Genomic DNA, 26,136 nt, shown 5'->3' with positions numbered 1-26,136 from the left:
TTGCTATGAGCTATCTACAACTTCATCATCATTATCATCATCTTCTTCGTCCCCAAAACCTGCTTCGGTATTGCCTCCATCTCCATTGAAGGAGTCAAACAACACGGCTGGGGTAGTGGTGGCTGAACCCCCTAAAATGGCATGCAGCTCATCATAGAAGCGGCATGTTTGGGGCTCTGACCCGGAGCGGCCGTTCGCCTCTCTGGTTTTCTGGTAGGTTTGCCTCAGCTCCTTCAGTTTCACGCGGCACTGCTTCGGGTCCCTGTTATGGCCTCTGTCCTTCATGCCCTAGGAGATTTTGACAAAGATTTTGGCATTTCGAAAACTGGAACGGAGTTCTGATAGCACGGATTCCTCTCCCCAAACAGCAATCAGATCCCGTACCTCCCGTTCGGTCCATGCTGGAGCTCTTTTGCGATTCTGGGACTCCATCATGGTCACCTGTGCTGATGAGCTCTGCATGGTCACCTGTAGCTTGCCACGCTGGCCAAACAGGAAATGAGATTCAAAAGTTCGCGGTTCTTTTCCTGTCTACCTGGCCAGTGCATCTGAGTTGAGAGTGCTGTCCAGAGCGGTCACAATGGAGCACTCTGGGATAGCTCCCGGAGGCCAATACCGTCGAATTGTGTCCACAGTATCCCAAATTCGAGCTGGCAAGGCCTATTTAAGCGCTAATCCACTTGTCAGGGTGGAGTAAGGAAATCGATTTTAAGAGCCCTTTAAGTCGAAATAAAGGGCTTCATCGTGTGGACGGGTGCAGGTTTACAACGATTTAATGCTGCTAAATTCGACCTAAAGTCCTAGTGTAGACCAGGGCCTAGGCTCTAAAGTTGTACATTGTTCTATTTTTGAATGCAGGGTATTTTTTGTACATAATTCTACATTTGTAAATTCAACTTTCATGATAAAGAGATTGCACTACAGTACTTGTATTAGGTGAATTGAAAAATACTATTTTGTTTTAGAGTGCAAATATTTGTAATAAAAAATATAGTGAGCACTGTACACTTTATATTGTGTTGTAATTGAAATCAGTATATATGAAAATGTAGAAAACATCCAAAAATATTTAAATAAATGGTATTCTATTATTAACAGCATGATTAATCACAATTAATTTTTTTAATCGCTTGACAGCCCTAATGACTACCAAAATCTTTCTAAACAAGTAGTTGAGTCATATGAAAGGATAATCTTGTTCTGTAACTGTGACCAAAAACACTCCTGTATTCACACCTTACATACTATTGTAATATATTTGTGTACAAAACATCTTTTGTGAGGTATCATCTGGAAACGAGTAACTTTCTGGCCAAAAGTATCATGGTGAAATGTATGTAGTGTCATCAGATGTTTGGCTGCATGCATGTGTTCTCTCTGAGTACTGCACTGGCTCTGGCCAGATACCCAGTTTAGCAGGCTTCAATCGAACTGCCCAATAAGACCACAAGACTTGGTTTAGCAGCGAAGGCGCACAGCCAGGTTTATTGTCGATGAAGCACAGGAATAGCACCTGGCAGACTCTACAAGGATACTAGCACATGTATGCTCGTGACAATGGATGCAGCTCAGTCAGTGGCAGGACTTTCCACTGCTCCCTCGGCTGGCCAAAGACACTCCCTCTGAGATACCTCTTACACACCAATGCAAAAAATTACGTATTGACCCTGATGTACCAGGGTGCCACCAATTACCTTGTATGTGTTGGGTTTGATCCAAACATCTCTATCCATCATACTGTCATCCTGACCTTATCTTCAGGATGGGTCAGTGTGTTTCTGTTATCGTTGGGGAATGTGCTGGCATCAAGGTGTTCTGGTACCACCTTTCTGGAATGCATTTGCATCTATATGCTTATGCCTAGCACTACTTAGGAATATGTGTTTCTGCAATATCAGCCCTGTTCTTGCCAGATCCTGTGATCTGGGCCTACCTTTTGCTCACAACTTAACTGTGCTTTATATTAGCAAGTTATGATCATTACTTTATCCCAGGCCTCTGATACAAGGCCTTATGTTTCAGGCCATCTTCTTACTACATGTAGCAACATTATATGTAAAGTTATAAATGCCCCCTGTATGATATTGTCAGCACATATTCAAACCCACCCAGCCCTGCCTTGGCAAAAGTTGTTCAACTGGTTTATCCTACACAACAAAATGTGTGTTTCCCTCAATGTACATATAAGTAGTAAACAGGATCCTTGAGACAGCAAGACGGGAAATGGCAGGAGATAAGGCAAATCTGCATTTCAGCATACACAGGGAAGAAGAAAGAGCAAGGAACCACCTTCACCACCCAACTCCATGTTACCTTCTTTACTGTTTGAATAAACTTTGCTTTAAGGGGTAATCTTTAGAAGAATCCATTGCAAAGGGTGACTCGACTATAAAAGTGAGAGGCAAAAACACCCCCAACAGATCTCTCCCTGCCTCTGTGTCTCTTTCACCTAAGAGAGACACAGTAACCACCTCTTTGACTCTGAGGGGAAACCCTGAAGAGAGAATATGGTCATCTGTGTTGCTGAGAACCTGCGGTAAGGATTTTACCTTGAACCAAGTCTAGCTTGTTAAGTTTTAGCTACTAGAAAGCATTTTGTCTTTATTTCTCTTGTAACCATTCCTGACTTTAATACCTAACACTTGTACTCACTTAAAACCTATTTTAAGATTAAAAAATGAAATAAGTTTATCTAACTACAAACTAATCCAGTGTTGTGTTTAAACTGAACGGTTTGGTAACTCCAGGAGAATAGCAAACAGCTGAATTTTGACCCCTTACAGCTGCAAAGGACCTCTAATATCTGAACAGTCCAACATTTGGGAGCGTGTCGGGGCCATCCTGAAAGTAGTAACCAAGGTTGCTGGAAGTCAGTGTGGGGCTAGTATGCTGTTGAGAGGCTGCTGGGGTCAGAGTTGCTGGACCAAGCGTACAGCTATATGTGGACACTCAGAGTGTGACCTGGATGCTGGCAGGCTGTTTGGGGGTGGCCCAGACTGGGAGCTACAACAGTAAAGCACTGAGGCACACAAGGTTGCAGGGCAAGCAGGGACAAGCCCTCAGTTCTGAAATGCACCCCAGAATGTGACAGTATCATGCTACATAGGGGCTTCTGGGCTGAAGGTTCCCATTTCTAAATATGTAACTAAAAGTTAAATATTTCTAGTTCTCAGAGCAAATGTGGCAATAGCAGTAAACACTCTGCATACAAACAAATTAACTTGCTTGAAGCCCTGATAGCTAAAATAGTCATACTAAAAATACATTAAAATTTAGAGTGCACACACAAACCTCCATCATCTAGAGGCTTGGCAGCTCCCTGATCCCAATTTATTCAGAGACCTGTGTCTTGAAATTAGCTTTACGCCTAGTTATTGTTTGAACAATCACTCATACGATAACAAGGCATACCTGTACTTAGTTCCTTTTGTATACAGTATCCCAAACTACTTTATTCAAAAGAGCCTCAAGTCATCTTTGAAAAATATTATATTACATTATGAATATTTTTCCATCAGAGGAAGCGAGATCGTATCTTCATAAACAAGAAGTAAACCTGCTAAAATATTTAGCAACACGGAGATCCTTGGATTTTCATTTATAACTGATGATCAATAGCAAACATCTATTGCAGCTTGATCTATAATCACAGAGGAGTTACAATAGTGTCTTCTCCCCTCCCTCCATGTCTCACTAGCCTTCCCTCCCCAATTCAGTTAGCCACTTTTGCTTATATTTCTTGCCTTGGTTTATTCACTTTCCTCTATTTCTCCATTTAAAATGCTTTCCTGTTCCTTCTTCTAAGGAAAATACAGCATCCTCCTTACTCTTCGACCCACACTCACATGCTACATCTTCCTCTCATTAGCAATAGTCTTCCATTTCGCACCTCTCTCCATAGCCTGTGATCTTCCAGCAATCCTACTGCTCTTCTCCTAGCTGTACTATTGTGGAACACAAAACAGTGCAGCAAAGCACAGAGCAAGCTGATGCCACTCTAACCCCAAGGAAACAGCTGAGCTAACATCTGCATGTTGGTTCCTGCAGCTTGGCTGGATCTTTTTGCTCTATCTTGCACTAACAGACTTTTCACCACGGTTGACTTCAACATAATGCCACACCTAGTAATTACAAGGTGCCATGGTATCTAAGAGAGACAGTATTCTGAACTGTTACTCAAGTTTAACGACAATGGTGTGGTCTTGTACACTGCTGATCGTACAGAATAAGTCCCATTAATTAAATTATTGTTTTTATAACATTTTCAATAAAGGTTAACTACTGCACAAGTTCAAAATAGAAGTTGCCTTTCAAACTGATCTATCAAACGTTTGAAAGTTATTTTAAGGCCTCCATGTCCTTTAGAACTTTTTTCCAAATTCTTGTCTGGATTATGGCCAAGGAAGTTAAAATTTGAAAAGAGCAATTAAAGGGTTTTTGCTGCTCTGGTTTTACTTTTAAAAAAATCGGACCCAAGATGTCAATTTTAAACCCTATGTATCCTGCAATGGCCAAGTTATCAAATCGCCTTTCTAATGCAGAAACTATTTTATCTTTAACATCAGCAGTGTTATTGGTGGTGCTGCTGTAGTATGGGGAAGAGGAAGGATATCATCTAACATGGAACTCTGAGGAGGTGGTGTGAAGTTGGAAGGTCACCACCAGTCAGTCTCTCTCTAGCCGTTAATGAATGAGAACGGTTACAAGCATCATTAATACATTGTATACGAAGCATTGTAGAGTCCCACAGATAGAGCAGGTTTATAGTAAGCACTCCCCATTTCTTCACCAGAACTTCCACACGTATCTCAGGCTGAAGAGAACAGAACAGGTGCTCAGCACACCTTTGTACTGCCGCCCATGCAGCATCTGCCCTAGCACCTTTCCACCTTGCATGTCTGATCTCTTCAAGGGCAGTTATTGAGGTGGGAAGGGAGAACCGAACAGATGTCTGGGTTTCTAGACTTCATACAGGTTAACAATATGCCTAACATTTCACATTTGAAATGTTAAAGCCAATTTATTAATTATGATGAAAGTCATCAGAAGAGTATTCTCCTGAAATTAAAAGAGTTTGGTTTTTTTCCTTCAAAAATGAAAACCAATACATGCTTGGTAGAGCCACAGATGCTGTGGCTTTCCTGACTGCCTCTTTCTCCCTACATGTGTCCAAGCATACCAATGAAACAGCCAGTTCAGCAATTTCAGTTTAGTCACTATCTAAATCAACAGCGTTGTAATCAGGGTCATCCTCTTCATCGTCCAACTCCAAGTCATCCATTTCCTGGAACAAGGATTCATCCACTTCCACGCTGTTTCCAGCTGTAAGGGGGGGAAAATAAAACAGTGTTTTATTATGGATTTTTATGGAAACAGGAAAAAGAAAATTAGGGGTTTTTCCTTCATTCTTCAGACAGAAAAGAAAGACGTGTTGCTCTGATGCTTCTCCATCAGCTAACTCAGTGGTTTTCAACCTGTGGTCCGTGGACCCTTCGGGGTCCACAGATTGCATCTAAGATTTCCAAAGGGGTCCGCACCTCCATTTGAAATTTGTCAGGGGTCCGCAAATGAAAAAAAAAAAAGGTTGAAAACCTCTGACCTAGCTGAAAAGATCAGATTGTCTAAGAACCTTTGAGTCCTCTGCTTCACCACAGAAAACAAATTCCCCTGTACCAATTATTTACAGTTATTCCATGATGCTGGTCCAAATTTAATGAACTTTACTGTTTGGTTCACACATGTTGACTTGAACAGAATGGGGAGAGGTGGAGGAACAACCCCCACCCCTCATTTCTGATTAACTAGAATAACAATGCTTTCCCCACCCCAGTGTTTAACAGAGCTGATTGTGACATAGGTAAAATATCCACAGCCAATTGATGAACTGATGTTACCGCTGCTAGTTCCAAGAGATGGCAACTATCCGATTCATTCCAAGATAAGTGCATCAATTCCTGGAAGCTGCAAGGTCTGTATGGCCCCAAACTTGCAAACACAAGTGTAAATAAGAAAATAAATTAAAAAAAAAAATCAAAGGGACATGTGTATGAAGACACTCTAGGCTTAAATGCAAAATATGGGCCTATGGGAATATTAGAAACACAACATCTCAAACACTACGTCTAACATGATAATGCCACACGTCGCTTTCAGGACAGCAACTACTGGAATGTTATTTGAGAACATGTGACCTACAGCAGTTTAGAAGAATGCTGGTTAGACCAACATAAGTTCTTTCCATATGCCTCAAACCTCCCTCTTCTCAGCACACCAAGCAACAGTCTGAAATTTTCCAAACGAATTTAGCTCCTGAAGCAGTATCAGTTACTTTACACAGAGGGAAAAATTGCAAAGCTATATGAGATTTACAAGGAAGCAACAAAACCTGACAAATTTTTCTTTAAAGCCAACCACCCTTTTTCATACGTCGATCCTTCTTATTGGTTACACACATGAAAAATAAAATTATATTTTAAGTAACTGCTAAGGCCAGACTTATGGGGAAAAAATCATGAAAAATATATTCAAGAGTTCTACATTTAAATCACTGATTATGTCTAATGGGAAAAAGCAGAGCAGATAAAATTTAAACACCTGTACTTCCACAAAAAAACACAAAAAACCAAACAATAACCCCATCGTTTCAAGGTTTCAGTGGTGGTCATAGCAAGTTTTAGGGCTTGTCTACACTACAGGTTATGTTGGTATAACTTATGTCGCTCAGGGTTTGAACACCCCCCCCCCCCCGAGCAATGTTAAGTTACACTGACCTAAGTGTCAGTGTGGACACAGCTACCACCTCTCAGAGGTGGTTTTATTATGCCGACAGGAGAGCTCTCTCCAGTCAGCATAGAAAAGAGGTGGGCAAACTATGGCTTGGGGGCCACATCCGGCCCACAGGGCCGTCCTGCCTGACCCTTGAGCTACCGGCCAGGGAGGCTAGCTCCTGGCACCTCTCCTGCAGTCCCCCCCGCAAACATGCCTCCGCGCGGGGAATGTGGCTGGCTCCGGCTGGGTGGTGCGGCTTCCAGTTCTGCCGCTCTGAGCGGCATGGTAAGGGGGCGGGGAGGTTGGATAGCGGGCAGGGGGTCCCGGGGGGCAGTCAGGGGACATGGGACAGGGGGGCGGTCAGGGAACATGGAACAGGGGCGGGTTGGATAGGCGTGGGAGTCCTGGGGGGCCTGTCGGGGGACAGGGAGGGGGAGGCAGTTGGATGGCATGGAGGTTCTGGGGAGTGGGGGGGGAGGGAGAAGGAGGCGGTCAGGGGACAAGGAGCAGGGAGGCTGGATGTGTCGGGTGTTCTGAGGGGGGTAGTCGGGAGTGGGCGGATAGGGGCAGGGGGGACAAGCTGTTTGGGAGAGCACAGCCTTCCCTACCTGGCCCTCCATACAGTTTTGCAACCCAGATGTGGCAAAGAATTTGCCCACCCTTGGCAGAGAACATCTTCAGCAGACCCGGTGCAGCTGCACCACTTTAGCACTTTAGTGTAGACTAGTCCAGAGAGATGCTGGAAGTGCAGCTTTGTACATTTTCATATTTCCTTCTGAGACAGCTAAAAAATGACTGATAAAACCTGCAGTATGTCACAACTGGGTCTGCATGGAACAATGGTGACATCTACTGGCCACGTAAAACAATCCCAGGCTTAGATTTCTCACCTGCAAGTATTTCACAGGAGGCATCTGTTTTCAATTAAAAGGTAATAATATAGAAAAGGTTTGAGATTTATCCACCCCCTTCCCATTGTGTATTAATGTCAGAATTACAATATGGCACGCTATTAAAGTGGAGTTATTTAAAACTAAACTGCAGTTTCTTACTCAGTCTCATGTTGTCATGCACACCTCAGCTGTGCCCGTGGTAGAGGACAGCAGAGCAACATCCTCATTTAGGGCCAGATCCTGTTCTTACTGAAGTCAGTTGGCGTTTGGTCACTGACAGGAGTAGGACCAGATGCACACTGAATTAGGGCCACCATATGGTTCAAAAGTTAATGCTTTAAAGTAAAGGTCATTTACATGGAAGGAAAAAAAAAAACTTGCTGAAGACCCGAACGCCTTTAAATAAACTGTACATAGCGGTCTATTCTTCTGCTATAAAAGTTGCTGATGATATCATCAACATGGCAGGACCTGCATAAAAATATACACTCCCCAATTCAACAGCCTCTTCTACTTGTGTGCGTTCAGAGTTATCTGCCAATATCAGTGACAAAGTAAGATTTTACTGTTTTTTTACTTCCAAAAGACCTAAAGAGTCAAGAAAGCCAGGAGACAGCTAGTATCAGAAGGGTAGCCGTGTCAGTCTGAATCCTCAAAAACAATGTGGAGTCTGGTGGCACCTTAAAGACTAACAGATTTGGGCATAAGCTTTCATGGGTAAAAAACATGGAGTTTATGCATCTGAAGAAGTGGGTTTTTTACCCACAAAAGCTTATGCCCAAATAAATCTGTTAGTCTTTAAGGTGCCAAGAGACAGCTGAATTCTATTGCTTCTTGTGCATCAACTGACTGAGTTAATAAGGCCTTGGCTACATGAGAAAATTACATTGGTTTAACTTAAAACCCTTTTAAAGCGGATTTAGAAGAAGACATATTTTGCTAATGCTCTAAGTGTTTTGGGTTTGTTTGGTTTTTTTTTTTTTTTTAAAAAAAACACACTACTTTGCAATATTTCTGCTAAAGAAGTTCTCCCCACATTAAACAAACATTTAAGACAGCTTTTAACCATAATTAAGTCTACGATTTAGTCACGGAGGTCACAGATTCGGTGACATTACGGGAACTCCATGACTTCTACGCTGGCGGAGACAGGACTGTATGCCCCTGCCCTTCAACTGGGGCTGGCTGGAATCAGGACCATGCAGCCCCAGTCTCACAGCTTCCGCTGGGGCCACACACCCCAGCCCCACGGAGTCCTGGGCTTGGCAGGGGCTGCAGCCAAGGCCACATGCCCCAGCCTGGTGGCTGCAGTGGGGGCCATACACCCCCATCCTCCACTGCAGCTGGGGCTTGGTGGTGGCTGCAGTCAGGGCCGCACACTCTATCCTGCAGCTGCGGCCAGCTCCAGAGCGGGGGCTGAGTCCACCCCGTGGCTGCAACCCTGCTGCGGCCACAGGGACTCCATTCCTGCCCCCTTCCTTGCTCTGCCCACCCAGTTATTTTTAGTAAAAGTCACGGACAGGTCATGGGCTCTGTGAATGTTCGTTTATTGCCCATGACCTGTCCGTGACTTTTACTAAAAATAACGTGACAAAATCTTAGCTTTAACCATAACTTAGCTGCACAATTTGAAGTTTAGTCAGATTTCTAAACAAGTCTTTCAACAGTGCAAATAATGGAAAAAAAAAACACCAGAAGTTTACCTTCTTCTAAGAACTGAATGTCAGACGTGTCAAGATTATGATCTGTTTCAAATAGTTGTTTTCCTAAAAGAAATAATAAATATTAAAATTAGTGATAGCTTGGAATGTAGTTACTAAAACCAGGCAACATGAAATTTTGTAAGAGTCTTTTAGAATTTTGCTAAAAGAAAAGGAGTACTTGTGGCACCTTAGAGACTAACCAATTTATTTGAGGATGAGCTTTCGTGAGCTACAGCTCACTTCATCGGATATCCGATGAAGTGAGCTGTAGCTCACGAAAGCTCATCCTCAAATAAATTGGTTAGTCTCTAAGGTGCCACAAGTACTCCTTTTCTTTTAGCGAATACAGACTAACACGGCTGTTTCTCTAAAACCTTTTAGAATTTTGATATTTAAATAACATCGAAGTCATATTTGATAATTTGTGTACCCTTGGCATTTTCCTCAGACTATACTTGGACCAGTTACTTCTTTGCCTATCTCATCTATTAAATTTTAAGCTTTCTGGGCAGATGTTGTCCATCTTTCTGGGATTCCTTCCCTTGCAGGTGAGACAGGCTCTGCAAAAGAGCTCCATGCAAGAATTAATGCAGCTTCAGGTGAAATCAACGCTGAGAGAAAGGATATACCCCCACTGTCTCCTCTGGTTTTGCCTGGAGGTCACACACAATGCTCCTGAAGTGTCAAGGAGGAAGAATATAGTGCTGTTGATCTATCACATTTATGCGCAACAGGTCAAATCGTCATCTCCATGAACTGACTTGGGCCAATCAGGCCCATGTTTGTTGCATTCAACATGTATTTGACTCCCCTTCCTACCATGTGTCCATGTAAAGTAAAATGGAAGCTTTTGTAAAAATGGACATGAATCTTTCCATGCTCACATTACCTATCTTCTGAGAATTTAAAGAAATTCATTTTATACTGATTCTACAGTCTACTCGAAAACCATTTAACATGCCTAATGTTCATATTAAATTGCTTAAGTATATATTTGTATTGCTACTACACGACTTCTAAAACATGTCAGATTTAGCAAAATCCTTTCAAACATACATTTCCATTAATTTAGCCTAATAAATTTTTAAAAAACATATATCCTCACAAGTTACATGTGTGGCTCGAAAGCTTGTCTCTCTCACCAATTGATGTTGGTTGAGTAAAAGATATTACCTCACCCACCCTGTCTCTCTAATATCCTGGGACCGACAAGGCTACAACTACACTGCAAAAAACTCTTTGACACTGCAGAGGCCAAATCCAGAGGTCCTTATTCAGTCAAACTCCCATCAAAGTCAATACCTCAGGATCTGAAGCCACATCTCTGATATCAATCTATTTCACACAAGCGTCACCGTTTGTATTTGCTTTGTGGGCACAACCCTGGTTCTCTTCATGCACAAGCAAATTGGCTTAAAATGCATCATTTTAATTGTGTTTAACTGTGTGGGAGGTCAACCAGCAGAAAGTCTCTGTATTGTCTTCACCCTTTCTGTGCCATGGAGCCAAGCTCTGCAGCATTGCCCTGATTTTAAACATGGAGGGGATACTTTCAGTGGGCCAGCATGGCCCTAAAAAAAAAAAAGATATGGATCTACAAGGCTGTAATCCCATTGGAGGAAAGGGGTCAATGATAGGCCATAATCACGACTCCTCTCCAGCCACAACCAAGTTGTGCAGTTGTCTGGGAATGAAAATTTCTTTCCGCATAGACCATTCCTACTGGTAACTCAGGCTTTGCCCATTTGATAGTCACTTTGCTCCCTCTTATGGCATATGGCCAGATCAAACTGAATTATATGGACAGTAAGAATACTGCATCACCACCTAACCCTGCTTCTAAACCTCTCAGAGGACAAGACATTGTGTCTTCCTTATACTGGTTACCTGTCTCATGCATTAACAAATATATCACTATTTTGCAGTAACAAACCAGAAACAATACAAACATCTACATTCAACTAAATAATTTAATGTGGAGCTGGCAATCTACAGTAACTCCCCACTTAAAGTCGTCCTGGTTAACGATGTTTCGTTGCTGATCAATTAGGGAACATGCTCGTTTAAAGTTGTGCAATGCTCCCTTCTAACGTCGTTTGGCAGCCGCCTACTTTGTTCACTGCTTACAGGACGAGCAGCCCGTTGGAGCTAGCTGGTGGGGGCTTGGAACCAGGGTGGATCGGCAGCCCCCCATCAGCTCCCCGCTCCCCTAAGTTCCCTGTGCAGCAGCCAGCCATCAGGCTATCAATTGCCGGCAGTTCAGCTGTCCCTCCCCCCACAGCCATGTGCTGCTCCTGCCCTCCCCAGAGCCTCCTGCTTGCTGTGTGTGTGTGGGGGGGGGGGGCGGGCGGACACATCGGTGCGTGAGGGAGAGGGAGGCTAATGTCAGGGTGTCCCCCTCCCCCTTGCTCCTGCACCCCGCTTACACCATCTTCCATAGAGCAGGGGGATACACACAACAGGGCTCAGGACGGAGGGAACTTCTCCATCTCAGTTCGCTGATTAACTTAAAAAGGCAGTGTATTTAGAGTGGGGTCAGCATCCTTAAAGGAGCAATGCGCATCTCTCTCTCACACAGGGTGTGTGTCTCTGTCTGCCATGCTCTCTCTCCTCCCTCCATTCCTGCTGCCTTGTAGAGCATGAGGCTACATTAACAACGAGTTAACCCTTGAGGGCTCAGCCAATTGCTAGTTCATCATTTAGCAGTAAGGCATCCCCTGGGAAATAGCCCACCCTCTGACTTCACCACCTCGAACAAGCTTCACAATCATCATCGCTATGTTCCAGTGTTAAATTGTTTGTTTAAAACTTATACTGTGTGTGTGTGTGTGTGTGTGTGTATGTATATATATAGAGAGAGAGAGAGACACACACACACAATAGTCTTTTGTCTGGTGAAAAAAATTTGCCTGGAACCTAACACCCCTATTTCCATTAATTCTTCTGGGGAAATTGGATTCACTTTAACATTGTTTCACTTAAAGTCGCATTTGTCAGGAACGTAGCTACAACGTTAAGCGAGGAGTTACTGTATATGTTCAAATAAATTGGTTAGTCTCTAAGGTGCCACAAGTCCTCCTTTTCTTTTTGTATATGTTCCAGCGCAACACAGACTATCTTATCATATCACTCTCCATTTTCCTCCCCTTTCCAATTTTCCTCACCATTCCTTGATGCTTGAATGGGTCTTGTGTGAGAAATGGACTACTCACACTTGCACCAACACAAATGCTCAAGCCTCCTTTCTAAGGCACCACAATAAGAAGCTAATGCTTAGTTTACAAGATAAATCTTCCCCGTTAACAATCAGACCTTGATTCGCATCTGACAATACTATACTAATCTTTTACTATAAAAAATAAAATTCTTGGACATGGTTTCATTATTTGACATACTGGTCTGATAAGTTGGCAAACTTGGAGAAAATTGCAAAGTCATACCACTTAATTTATTTTTGCCTGATTGCTCTTCTTCTTTCATCTTTTTTCTTTTAATTTCTAGGAGCTCTGCATCAAACTTTGCTTTCCAGCTTAGGAAATTCTCGATTGTAACAGGAGTGCCATGGAAACATAGCTGTAAAAGAAAAAAAAAAGTTACGATTCCAGTGGCAAAGCAAAGAGTTAAGATTAATATTCTCTTTATGGTTGAAATTATTGTATGCCAAGATGCAGTAACTACTAGGCACCAATTTTAACTAGGTTTCTTATAGCAAATTAACCCCCACTACAATAAGAAAGTGAAAAGTGTGATATTCTTAGTCGTTTTTATGTGTGGCTTGCAAATTTATTCACAGAAGACTATTGTAGAAAATTCCTGTTTTGATTTGGATCTATAATGTAATACCAATAAGATAAAGCAGCATATACACAGGTGGGTAGTGCACCTTGTTAGTGGTTTAGGTCAAGTCACAATGAAAAAGGGGTGTGTACATGAGCGCTAAGGATGGATTGGACAGATATGCTTTGTATATGAATATTTGTTGTTAAAATTCCTAAAACCACAGAACACTTTATATTTAATATCTGTACCACACAGGGGGGTGACATATATGACCAGCAAGACTTCTCCTCTATCATGGAGGAAGAGGAGAATAACTGTTCCTTCCACCATGGCAACTACATAATGACCCTACTGTGCAATCACATTCCTCCATACGATAGGGCTTCCAGAGTGCTTTGTGCTTGTAAAAGCCCATGGCCAAAGCTCGTAATCTGGGATTTCAGAAATGCAGTGCACTCTGAGGTGTAAATATCTGGGAAACACCAAAGAGCATGAGTGTGTGAACAGACCTATAGTGATGGGATCCAAACTGAAAGGATATGGAGTCCTACAGCCCTCTAGCTGCTACCAAAAGAAGGAAGTGAAAACTCAGTGGTGGAGTTTCTTCTAACACATCTTGAGAAGGGGAAGAGCTACTTAGTGGTGGCAAACAAATACCAGGCTACAGTGAAGAGGCTAATGGGTCTGGCTGACTCTAGAGTTTGAGCCATCCAACTTCCTTTCCATCAAGTCAATTGACAGAGGAATGGAGTTGCCCCGCTTCTTGGTTGCATTCATGTTATAAAGGAGAGAGAGGAAGCATCAGAAAACTGTATAGGCTGTTCAAACCTTCAACAGCTGGCCACGGTCCCACAGGGACCGTACAACATCTGAGAACAGTGTGAGGGTAATGCAATATACTCTAGTCCCTCCTGCTCCTCATCCCTTCCTTCCACTTAAAATGAAAGCCACACGGAGGATGGCATGGCGCTGGTTAACGCCAGCTCTGCGCTAAGTGGGCACTCCCTCATTTCAGGGAAGAATATCTGGCTAGAGGGATGATGTCAGTGTCCACTCTCTGTGCTGTCTGGGGGTCCAAAGGGAGAGAAGTAGTCAGAGGACATCCCCAAACCTTTCAAAGCAATGCCAGAAAAGTTCAACCTGGAAAGTGCAATATTTATGATTTAATAAATCACGGAAGTTGTGCTCAATGTGTGGCTACTTCTGAAGTTTTAAATATTGCTTCTGCCTGTTGTGTGTCTGGGACAATACTACTGCTAATCAATCCTACCTCAACCACAGCACCTTTAGGAAGGAAAGCCAGAAAATGGAATACTTCACCCACCTTTTCTGCCTCCTCTGCTTCTCTTTCCTTCTGTTTCTTTTCCTCCTCTTGTCTTGTTTTTATTTGATCCACTATTTCATTTAATTTCTCTTGTACAGCTGACACTAGAGTGAAGATCATTACCATCCCCAAGTTCTCTTCTGCCTGCAACATAAAAGGCGGCAGCCTCAGACAGGCAATTCACTAGGCAAACTTGTCATGGACAGAGAGGTTACACATTATGCCTGTTTGGAAAGTGCTTATGCTTAGTCTTGTAGGAATGCAAGTTTCACTGCTGAATTGCCTTGCACCAGTTCTGGAAATTAGTCAAATTTATTTCACTGGGTTTAAGCCACTTAAAATGATCCCAGGTGAGAGAGGAGGGAAGAGCAGTAAACATCAACACTGTTCTCTCAGGTCACTATTAGAGATGTAAATAGGGTTTAAAAATAGTAATCGTTAAACCTATTAAAATTCTATTGGTTAAATGAGTAACCCTTTAGGAGTTCACATAGGTGGTGAACTAAGGGTGCAGGGGGTGCTGCAGCACCCCCACATTTTATGTGGGACCCCACTGCCTGCCACGTGGGGCCAGCAGTGGAGTTTAACCATTAACCAAAACTGATGCTTATCTGTTAAACTGGTTAAACTTTTACATCCCTAGTCACTATCTTCACAACAGGTTACCAATACCATCTGATTATAGCCCGCACTCTTGGCAGGAAGGGGATACAGGGTGCTGCTAATTAACCAAAAAAACCCAAACTCATTTGTTAAATTAAATAATTTTAAAGCAGGTGGGGATAGAACTCCCTAGTCATGAATTTCTGGAGCCACACACTGCAGTTCACAGCAAGCCTTCCAGCCCAGTAGGCTGACTCGTGCTAAAGGAGCTTGAGCCAGCACACTAAAGATAGCGAAGTGGACAATGTGGCTCTGGAGGAGACTCAGGTTAGTACCTCGAGGCTCAGACCCAGGGGGTTGGGTGGGCTTGAGAGCCCAAGCTGTAACGTCTGTACAGTTATTTTTAGCAGGCTCGCTCCCAGCTGCAGGGTAGACATACCCACAGGTGCTTACTAATTGCCCGTACAAGCCAATATGGTAGCGAAGACCACATTTCTGCACTGTGTCCCCAGTCCTCACTGCTGTTACCAGTCCTACGAGAAACATGGATGCTAGGATCGTTCAGCTAGCTCAGGTAATAGCAAGGTCTTATCTTGATTTTAGTTTCTTTCTTAAGTGCCTTAATACTTCCTATACTCTAGTTGTCCAAAGACCTAGCGGGTTTTCCTGTATTTTGGAAGTCTTAATACCTGGCAACTTATTTACACAAAACTGTTAAATACAATCAAAGGCATCTGTGCCAGGCAAAAGTTGTGGAGCAGGAGAGGTGTTAAACAATTTATTTAGAGCCTTCCCATTTCAGAGCTGTTGTTGTTGTGTTTGTGAACCCTAACACAGGGGGCAATTGAACCTTACTTTGTCATACTCAAAGTTTAAGGCTAGAAGGGACCACTAGATCATCTCCTTTGATATACAGGAGATCACAGGCCACCACCACCACCCAACACCGACACACTAAACCCAACAACCAAAATTAGACCAAAGAATTACAGCCCACAGTAGACTAAACTATTATGTGCCACTGGCAGAGAATAGGAGGGACCAGTGCTCCAGACCTCTGCAATGGCAGGGTATTCATTAAGCGAAATATACGCAGATGATCCTGGCAAGCTACCTGCACCTACAATGCAGAGGAAAGCAAAAAGAAAAAAACCCAGTGTCAATGCCAATCTGAATTGGGGGAAAATTCTTTCCCAATCCCACATTTGGTGATCAGTTAGACCCTGAATACGTGAACAACCAGCCAGCCAGACACCTGAGAGAAAGAATGCTTGATACCAGCTCCAAGCACCAGCCCATCCAATGTCCTATGTCCAGTCATAGCCATCTCTGATGCTTCAGAGAAAAGAAAAGAAAAAAGAAAAGTGGGGTGGGGCGGGGCAGGGCAGTAGGGGAATCCCTTCCTGATCTCAGCAAGTGACTGGCAGAAGTCCTTAAGCATGAGATTTTAGGAAATATCAGACAAGAACCAGAGAGAGGATCCCCAAGACTGCAGCTGCCAAGCCCTGCCTCCTCACCATCACAAACTCCTCTCTCATACAATCCCACTTGTAAATTTGTCCAGTTCTCTCTTAAAACTAAGTTGTTTGCCCCACATCTCCTATTGGGAGGCTGTTCCAGAACCTCACTTCTCTGACAGTTAGAAATCTTGTAATTACCAGCCTGCATTTGTTGATGGCCAGTTAATACCCAGTTGTTCTTGTGCTAACATACACTAAAGGACTAAATGGCTCTTCATCCTCCCTGGTGTTTACTCCCCTAATGTATTTAGAGAGCAATCAGATCCCATTGCAGACTTCATTTTCTTAGGGTATGTTTATACTACAAACATAAGTCGACATACATTAGATCAACTTTACCGCAGTAATTACCATGGTGGTGCATGTTCACACTTCCCTCCTTGGGTTGGTGGTACATGTCCTCACCAGGAGCGCTTCCACCAATCTAAGACAGGCAGTATGGGGTGCTGAGAACCCGGTCTCTTAGCTCCGCTGGCAGCTCCCTGCTGGGACCCCAGCTACCGCCCAGGCTCCCAGCAGACTGCCCCCTCCTCCCCCTCTGGGAGCAGTGAGGTGAAGCCACCTGGAGCTTCTGGCTCACAGGGAGCGGGATCCAGCTGCTCCGACTTCTTGCCCTCCCCTGGCCTGGAGCCAGGCAGCCTTGTCAATATCACAGCTCAGGAAGCCCTGAAACTGACAAGGCTGCCCAGCTCCTGGCCAGGCGCAGACTCCCAGGGCCCAGGCTTCTGGCTTCAGCTCCCAGCGGGAAGCAGGCTCCTGCTGTTCAGGCTTCTCGCCCCAGCTCCTCAGGGGACAGCTGGGCTCTAGCTGCTCTGCTTTCTTGTCAATTTCAGGATTCCTGCCGTGAAACTGACTTGACAGCAAGCAGCCAAAGTAAGTAATGCTGCTGTCACCCTAACTATACCGACATAAGCCCTGTGCCTCTCGTGGAGGTAGAGTTATTATGTTGGGGTAGTAGGGCACTTACATAGTCAAGAGCAAAGCTGTAGTGTAGAACTGACATAATTAGGTCAACATAAGCTGCCTTACATCAACCTGTGTAGCATAGACCAAACCACAGGCTAAACAAGCCAAGCTCTTTTAGTATGCTCTCATAAGATAGGCCCTCCAATCCTCTGATTATCCTACTAGCTGTTCTTTGTACCTTGTTTAACAGAGCCATTTCTAAAGCTAGATCATGCATCTTTATATGGCTGATCACATGCATCTTTACGTGGCTGATCATGCATCTTTACGTGGCATTTAAAAAAAAATCAGCATGTTTTGTTTTAAATATATACCACACAACTTTTTATAACGGTCAAAAATCAAAGTCTTAGGGTTTGGAAAATTAAACTCAAGTTAATGTAAGTCACTCCCTACAGCAGAATGCACAAATCAATTCGTAAGACATATGCTCTTCTAAGTTTTGGTTAGCATCAGAATTTACTGTGCCTACTTCACCTCTCAAACCAATGAATTATGAAACAACATCAATAAGAGAGTCAATATAGTCTTAATTTCCTTACCTGTTGTGCTAGAAGGTTTAGTATGTCTGTGACATCATTATCTTCAAGGTTCTCCTGGGAGAATATTTCATAAAGTGGAGTTTCATCTGGATATTTTTCTCCATAGGTAAATTTAAGGGTTGCCTGGACAGCTACGGTACAAAAGGCAATCTTAGTGTGACGGCCTCAAACTTCATAAATATTAACTCTTAATGCTGAGGTTTATATTAGAGTAACAATCTTGTTTTGTTTAACAATCCACAACAACATCTATTTTAAAAATGGAACTAACACCTTACAATAATTATAACAGTTGGTTTGAATATAACATATGAATCTCAACTCATCATTAACCCTCAGATGTGCTATAAAAGTTACCCATGACACAGGAGACAATTCTTGGCACTTACTGGCTGTTTACACCTTCAATTCACATTAGAAACAGTAATTAGTCTATGTAATACTCCTCTGAGGTACTGCAGATCAGCAAGCAATATCCCCTTTTAAAGAGTAAAATAAGAGAGAGATTAAGTGACTTGACCAGGGCTATAAAGTGGGTCAGCAGCAAAACCAAGATTAGAATCCAGGAGTCCCAGTACTGTGCCAATCCAGTACACCATACCACCAAGAGTATTTCTTGCCACATTTGGTATGTAAATTTGTACCACAATATTTGGTACGTAAATACCTAGTCAGCATGTGATATGAAGACATACTGAACCACTATTGTGACTGACTGAGAGCTTCCTGCAGTTCTGAACTGCTATACACTTCAAATCTACACTTTCCATAGACTGTCATGTTTTTCTGATTAAGGACCCGCTCTTATTGACTTCAACAGAAACAGGACCAGACCCAGCAAACAACCAACTACATTTTTAGTGGTAGCAGTAAGCTATATCTTAAACAGCACAAGGAATTGTTCTGATTGGGCAAGTCACAATCTACTGATCAGAACATATTAACAGTAGATTAAGAGTTCTTAAGTAACAGATCTAGGAAAAAAGAAAAGGAGTACTTGTGGCACCTTAGAGACTAACCAATTTATTTGAGCATAAGCTTTCGTGAGCTACAGCTCACTTCATCAGATGCCTTCAGTGGAAAGTGTAGAAGATCTTTTTATACACACAAAGCATGAAAAAAAACCTCCCCCCACCCCACTCTCCTGCTGGTAATAGCTTATCTAAAGTGATCACTCTCCTTACAATGTGTATGATAATCAAAGTGGGCCATTTCCAGCACAAATCCAGGGTTTAACAAGAACATCTGAGGAGGGGAGGAAAAAACAAGGGGAAATAGGTTACCTTGCATAATGACTTAGCCACTCCCAGTTGCTATTCAAGCCTAAGGTAATTGTATCCAATTTGCAAATGAATTCCAATTCAACAGTTTCTCCCTGGAGTCTGGATTTGTGAGAGTGTTGGGTCATCCTTCAGGATAGGTTGTAGATCTCTATCAAGATCTCTATCAAGCATTCTTACAACTACAATACCCACCTGCAGAAGTGAAGAAAGAGATTGATAGAGCCAGAAGAGTTCCCAGAAGTCACCTACTACAGGACAGGCCTAACAAAGAAAATAACAGAACGCCACCAGCCGTCACCTTCAGCCCCCAACTAAAACCCCTCCAACGCATTATTAAGGATCTACAACCTATCCTGAAGGATCTACAACACTCTCACAAATCTTGGGAGACAGACCAGTCCTTGCCTACAGACAGCCCCCCAACCTGAAGCAAATACTCACTAGCAACCACATACCACACAACAGGATCACTAACCCAGGAACCTATCCTTGCAACAAAGCCCCTTGCCAACTGTGCCCACATATCTATTCAGGGGACACCATCACAGGGCCTAATAACATCAGCCACACTATCAGAGGCTCCTTCACCTGCACATCCACCAATGTGATATATGCCATCATGTGCCAGCAATGCCCCTCTGCCATGTACATTGGTCAAACTGGACAGTCTCTACATAAAAGAATAAATGGACACAAATCAGATGTCAAGAATTATAACATTCATAAACCAGTCGGAGAACACTTCAATCTCTCTGGTCACGCGATTACAGACACGAAAGTTGCAATATTACAACAAAAAAACTTCAAATCCAGACTCCAGCGAGAAACTGTTGAATTGGAATTCATTTGCAAATTGGATACAATTACCTTAGGCTTGAATAGCGACTGGGAGTGGCTAAGTCTTTATGCAAGGTAACCTATTTCCCCTTGTTTTTTCCTCCCCTCCTCAGATGTTCTTGTTAAACCCTGGATTTGTGCTGGAAATGGCCCACTTTGATTATCATACACATTGTAAGGAGAAAGAAAAGGAGTACTTGTGGCACCTTAGAGACTAACCAATTTATTTGAGCATGAGCTTTCGTGAGCTACAGCTCACTTCATCAGATGTTTACCGTGGAAACTGCAGCAGACTTTATATACACACAGAAATCATGAAACAATACCTCCTCCCACCCCACTGTCCTGCTGGTAATAGCTTATCTAAAGTGATCAACAGGTGGGCCATTTCCAGCACAAATCCAGGTTTTCTCACCCTCCACCCCCCCACACAAATTCACTCTCCTGCTGGTGCTAGCCCATCCAAAGTGACAACTCTTTACATAATCAAGTCGGGCTATTTCCTGCATAGATCAAGGTTTTCTCACATCCCCCCCACCCCCATACACACACAAACTCACTCTCCTGCTGGTAATAGCTCATCTAAACTGACCATTCTCCAGGTTTAAATCCAAGTTAAACCAGAACATCTGGGGGGGGGGGGGGGTAGGAAAAAACAAGAGGAAACAGGCTACCTTGCATAATGACTTAGCCACTCCCAGTCTCTATTTAAGCCTAAATTAATAGTATCCAATTTGCAAATGAATTCCAATTCAGCAGTTTCTCGCTGGAGTCTGGATTTGAAGTTTTTTTGTTTTAAGATAGCGACCTTCATGTCTGTGATTGCGTGACCAGAGAGATTGAAGTGTTCTCCGACTGGTTTATGAATGTTATAATTCTTGACATCTGATTTGTGTCCATTTATTCTTTTACGTAGAGACTGTCCAGTTTGACCAATGTACATGGCAGAGGGGCATTGCTGGCACATGATGGCATAGATCACATTGGTGGATGTGCAGGTGAACGAGCCTCTGATAGTGTGGCTGATGTTATTAGGCCCTGTGATGGTGTCCCCTGAATAGATATGTGGGCACAATTGGCAACGGGCTTTGTTGCAAGGATAAGTTCCTGGGTTAGTGGTTCTGTTGTGTGGTATGTGGTTGTTGGTGAGTATTTGCTTCAGGTTGCGGGGCTGTCTGTAGGCAAGGACTGGCCTGTCTCCCAAGACTTGTGAGAGTGTTGGGTCATCCTTTAGGATAGGTTGTAGATCCTTAATAATGCGTTGGAGGGGTTTTAGTTGGGGGCTGAAGGTGACGGCTAGTGGCGTTCTGTTATTTTCTTTGTTAGGCCTGTCCTGTAGTAGGTAACTTCTGGGAACTCTTCTGGCTCTATCAATCTGTTTCTTTACTTCTGCAGGTGGGTATTGTAGTTGTAAGAAAGCTTGACAGAGATCTTGTAGGTGTTTGTCTCTGTCTGAGGGGTTGGAGCAAATGCGGTTGTATCGCAGAGCTTGGCTGTAGACGATGGATCGTGTGGTGTGGTCAGGGTGAAAGCTGGAGGCATGCAGGTAGGAATAGCGGTCAGTAGGTTTACGGTATAGGGTGGTGTTTATGTGGCCATTGTTTATTAGCACTGTAGTAGTCCAGGACTACACGCGATTACAGACATGAAGGTCGCTATCTTAAAACAAAAAAACTTCAAATCCAGACTCCAGCGAGAAACTGCTGAATTGGAATTCATTTGCAAATTGGATACTGTTAATTTAGGCTTAAATAGAGACTGGGAGTGGCTAAGTCATTATGCAAGGTAGCCTGTTTCCTCTTGTTTTTTCCTACCCCCCCCCCCCCCCAGATGTTCTGGTTTAACTTGGATTTAAACCTGGAGAATGGTCAGTTTAGATGAGCTATTACCAGCAGGAGAGTGAGTTTGTGTGTGTATGGGGGTGGGGGGGATGTGAGAAAACCTTGATCTATGCAGGAAATAGCCCGACTTGATTATGTAAAGAGTTGTCACTTTGGATGGGCTAGCACCAGCAGGAGAGTGAATTTGTGTGGGGGGGTGGAGGGTGAGAAAACCTGGATTTGTGCTGGAAATGGCCCACCTGTTGATCACTTTAGATAAGCTATTACCAGCAGGACAGTGGGGTGGGAGGAGGTATTGTTTCATGATTTCTGTGTGTATATAAAATCTGCTGCAGTTTCCACGGTAAACATCTGATGAAGTGAGCTGTAGCTCACGAAAGCTCATGCTCAAATAAATTGGTTAGTCTCTAAGGTGCCACAAGTACTCCTTTTCTTTTTGCGAATACAGACTAACACGGCTGTTCCTCTGAAACCTGTCATTGTAAGGAGAGTGATCACTTTAGATAAGCTATTACCAGCAGGAGAGTGGGGTGGGGGGAGGTATTTTTTTCATGCTTTGTGTGTATAAAAAGATCTTCTACACTTTCCACTGAATGCATCCGATGAAGTGAGCTGTAGCTCAAGAAAGCTTATGCTCAAATAAATTGGTTAGTCTCTAAGGTGCCACAAGTACTCCTTTTCTTTTTGTGAATACAGACTAACACGGCTCTTAAACAGGTCTAGGAAAACATCATTGTAAACTATTCTGAAGCACCAACTACAGCGGTAGACTTACCTGATATTCAGAGCCCATTCACAAGAGGACAACCAGATTTCCCACAACAGGTTATTTCACATTATATCTACTAGAGATAGACACAGATACTTGGAATAATATTTTAAAACAATCAGGCCTTATAATTTCAGAAGTTATAAAGAAAAGTTTTCCCCATGACCGACTTACTTTCATCGTTTTCTCCTGCTTCAGATGTCACTGTGATGGTGAAACTTGTTGGGTTTTCTGATAATACTGTAAAAAAGTAAAGAAATAGTACATAAATGAGAGATTCTTAAAGTCAGACACCTTTTCTTTACTAGCCTATGGGTGCTACCTTGGTTCTGTTATTTCATTAAACCGGAACATCTTTAGGTCTCTAACAAGAAGCCTCCAATCCATTAATTTTTTTTCCCTAGATAAACAATTTTCTCTTCTTGATGATTTAATATCTGTTTTGTTCTTCTGCTATTACAGAGTGTACATATAGTACCAATCTCACATAAAATGTTTGTCCACCAAAAGGATATAGATACAGTGCAAATCTAATCTTAAGTTTTTCTATGTGAGGATATAGGAGAACAAATCATTTGAGTAAAAAAAGGTTAAAATGTCTGTTTATGAATTAATTATATGCATACTGAATACCAGGCGCTTTCTTGGTCTAAATGCAGCTGCTCATTCACTACCTATTCATTACCAGTCTCACTGGTAAGCAGAAGAATAGCAACGGGTGCATTTCTATCTTTATTCTAAGAAGAACATGTAGTAACTCTACAAAAGAGAAATCAGCTCCTATTGATATTTTTAAAAAGGCACCAAAAAAGTGGGAAGTACTTTTCAGAGCAAACAGAAGTGCTTGGATCCTGCCTCAAAGAATCAGCAATCTAACTTTGGAAGTGATATGACAGGTGAAGGCAATTAATTGCTGACATGAACAATTTAGAGATGAAAGTTAAATTCACCCAAGACCTCAAAACAAGGTCCTAACCACCAGTTACTTTATGAGTACTATGTAGGGAACCCCTAGAAGCGTGGCACCACAAGGTGGTTTCTGACAACTGTGCATAACCTGGGAAGATGGATGGGCACACGAGACCCACAATTTTGCAGATTAGTGGCTCCAGCTCGTTGTATAGCTTTTTCAGAGGGGCTGTAGCACATTACCCCGAGTAATGGCCACAGGAGAACTCTATCTTCTCGTTGCAGATCCAGACTGTGGGCTGTCATAGAGTGAATTTCACCTGATTATTCAGGAGTATAAACAAGTGAAAGATTTTCACCAAAAAGTCTGAAAATCTGACCTAAGCCCTGTTGTTGTTACAGACTACAATACACTTTTTTCTGGGCTTGAGGAAATCCTAGCAGTGAGCTGGCTCAGCTCAAATGGCATTTTACAGCTTTAATCTAGGACTTCATTATGTTCTATGATTCTGCATCTTGAGTCACTGATAATAAATTCATACACCTTTGGCTTAACAAGCTAAAATAACTTCAACACAGATTTTAAAAGGCTGAAATAAGCAGCAAGACAATTAAATAAGAATCTGAAAAAGAGCACCCCAGCGCTTGCAAATTTAATTGTCAAATAAGAGTTTGGATTTACCGCCACTTCCTTTACCTAACAGGTCATTACAAAGCAATAAGCAAAAATGAATTGTTTTGGAAAAGCTCTGTGTTTTGTGCTTTACAGGGATGACAGACGAGATAATCACAGTGCTCCATTCTGATGTTGGAAACTATGAAAAAAAGCCAGGCATTGGAAATGCAACAAGTATGGAGGCAAACTGAGCATCTGTTACCTACTCAGCAATGCCACACGCCTGGCGAGGATCAGAAACGAGAAAAGAAAGCCGAGCAGGGCTCCAAGTTGGCTCGTTTTTGTCTTTAATTTCCACCCAGGTGTCTGCAAGAGCCCTGCTTGTAAAGGCTCACCCAAAGGCGCTCACCCTAGATCCTCGCCCACGACCTGCTGGAGCAGGGTGAGCTAGGAGTGCTGGGGCCTAGCAGCAGCGAGGGGTGTCAGAGAAACCGACTGACACATGCCACAAAAAGCAACTCAAGGTCAGGAACCTACGGAGGGGCTGGGAGGGAGCAGCCTGGGGCTAGCGAGAACTAACCCAGCGCAAGCCAGCCGCTCTGCTCAGCGGGGCAGGGGGCAGAGAAGCCAGCCCGGCTCTGCTGCCCCCAGCCCTGGGGGAAGCCTAGGGTAACGCCACAGGACTCCCGCAACCGGCGTATTTAAAGAGGAGCGGGGCCCCCGCACCCGCTGGACCCTGTTTAGACCGGCCCAGGTGGGGGGCCCCGCTGCTAAGTGCGTGGCGCTGCGACCCAAAGCGCGGCTCCGCCACCCCCAGCTCCCTGCCCGGGCACGCCGCCGCCGCAGGAGCCGGGAGGCGCTCGGGGAGCTGCGCGCCATGCAAGGACTGGGGGGGGGCGGGTCCACCCTCGCCCCGCTGCAGGGAAGCTCGCGCCAGCTCCCCGAGCCAGGCTCCCCCCCCCCCGCGGCTGACCCGTGAACGAGTCCGGGTAGATGGACTCCAGCGCCTCCCGCTCGTTGCGCTGCTCCTCGCTGCAATCGGCCATGGTCCCGCGCCGCCGGCCATGGAACGCTCCGCCACGGCCCAGCCACCCGGGCGGCCCGCGCAGGCGCACCCCGGCCAGGGGGAGGAGCTGAAGCCGTGACACATCCGCAGCTCTGTTCTCGACCTGGGCCGCCAGCCGCCCTTTGCGGTTTGTCTACATGTGGAGTGACTTCGGATTAGCTGTGACAGGCGCCCCGTGTGGACGCTCGTTCTGAACTAAGAGCGTCTCGCTCCGGTTCTTCTTAATCCACTTTTAGATGGGAAACTACTCGGGAAGAGCTATTGCTGATTCACTCCGTGCGTTCACATAGTCAAGCATAAGAGTGTTTTAGTTTGAAGGACCTTAAACCAGTGTAAACCAGCGAGGCTCGTCGTCCGTTTTGGAGCCGGGTGCCAGCCCCCTGTTGAGGTGCTTTGTCCCTCCCCGACATGGACAAAACCTGACATGCTTTGTTCAATGCCAGACAAAACTTGGACAAAACCTGACCTGCTTTTGTCTGGCATTGGACAAAGCATGCTGCCCTTTCCAGTGTCAATGCAAAATCACTATGCAGGCAAAACCACATCTGTGGGGGCAGGAGGTGATGTGCTCTTAAAGAGGGCCACACACCCGCTGTGTGTACAAGCCCAGACTAGCAGGGGCGGCCCCGTGCCTTTTCTGCAAGTACCAGCTCATCCCTTATGCAAGGAATGTCAGAGTGGCCACCCTACCATAAACTAACTCAGAGTAAGGTATG

The 26,136-nt window shown here is 43.9% G+C and overlaps 1 protein-coding gene across 1 annotated transcript; it reads right to left on the bottom strand.

Moving 5' to 3' along the window:
• Positions 1-1,457: 1,457 nt before the first annotated feature.
• RWDD1 (RWD domain containing 1) lies at positions 1,458-25,479 on the bottom strand. The gene is made up of 7 exons (XM_073337137.1): positions 25,328-25,479; positions 23,004-23,069; positions 18,100-18,230; positions 14,469-14,612; positions 12,805-12,937; positions 9,365-9,427; positions 1,458-5,322 (listed from the first exon to the last, which is right to left on the bottom strand). Exons 1-7 carry the CDS (start codon positions 25,398-25,400, stop codon positions 5,210-5,212), a joined length of 723 nt encoding a protein of 240 aa, XP_073193238.1. The 5' UTR covers positions 25,401-25,479; the 3' UTR covers positions 1,458-5,209.
• Between the last annotated feature and the right edge of the window lie 657 nt (positions 25,480-26,136).

The sequence above is a fragment of the Lepidochelys kempii genome, chromosome 3 (genome assembly GCF_965140265.1).
Source record: "Lepidochelys kempii isolate rLepKem1 chromosome 3, rLepKem1.hap2, whole genome shotgun sequence".
NCBI lineage: Eukaryota > Metazoa > Chordata > Testudines > Cheloniidae > Lepidochelys > Lepidochelys kempii.
Note: the sequence above shows the minus strand (reverse complement) of the source record. Positions and strands in the feature narration are given on the sequence as shown.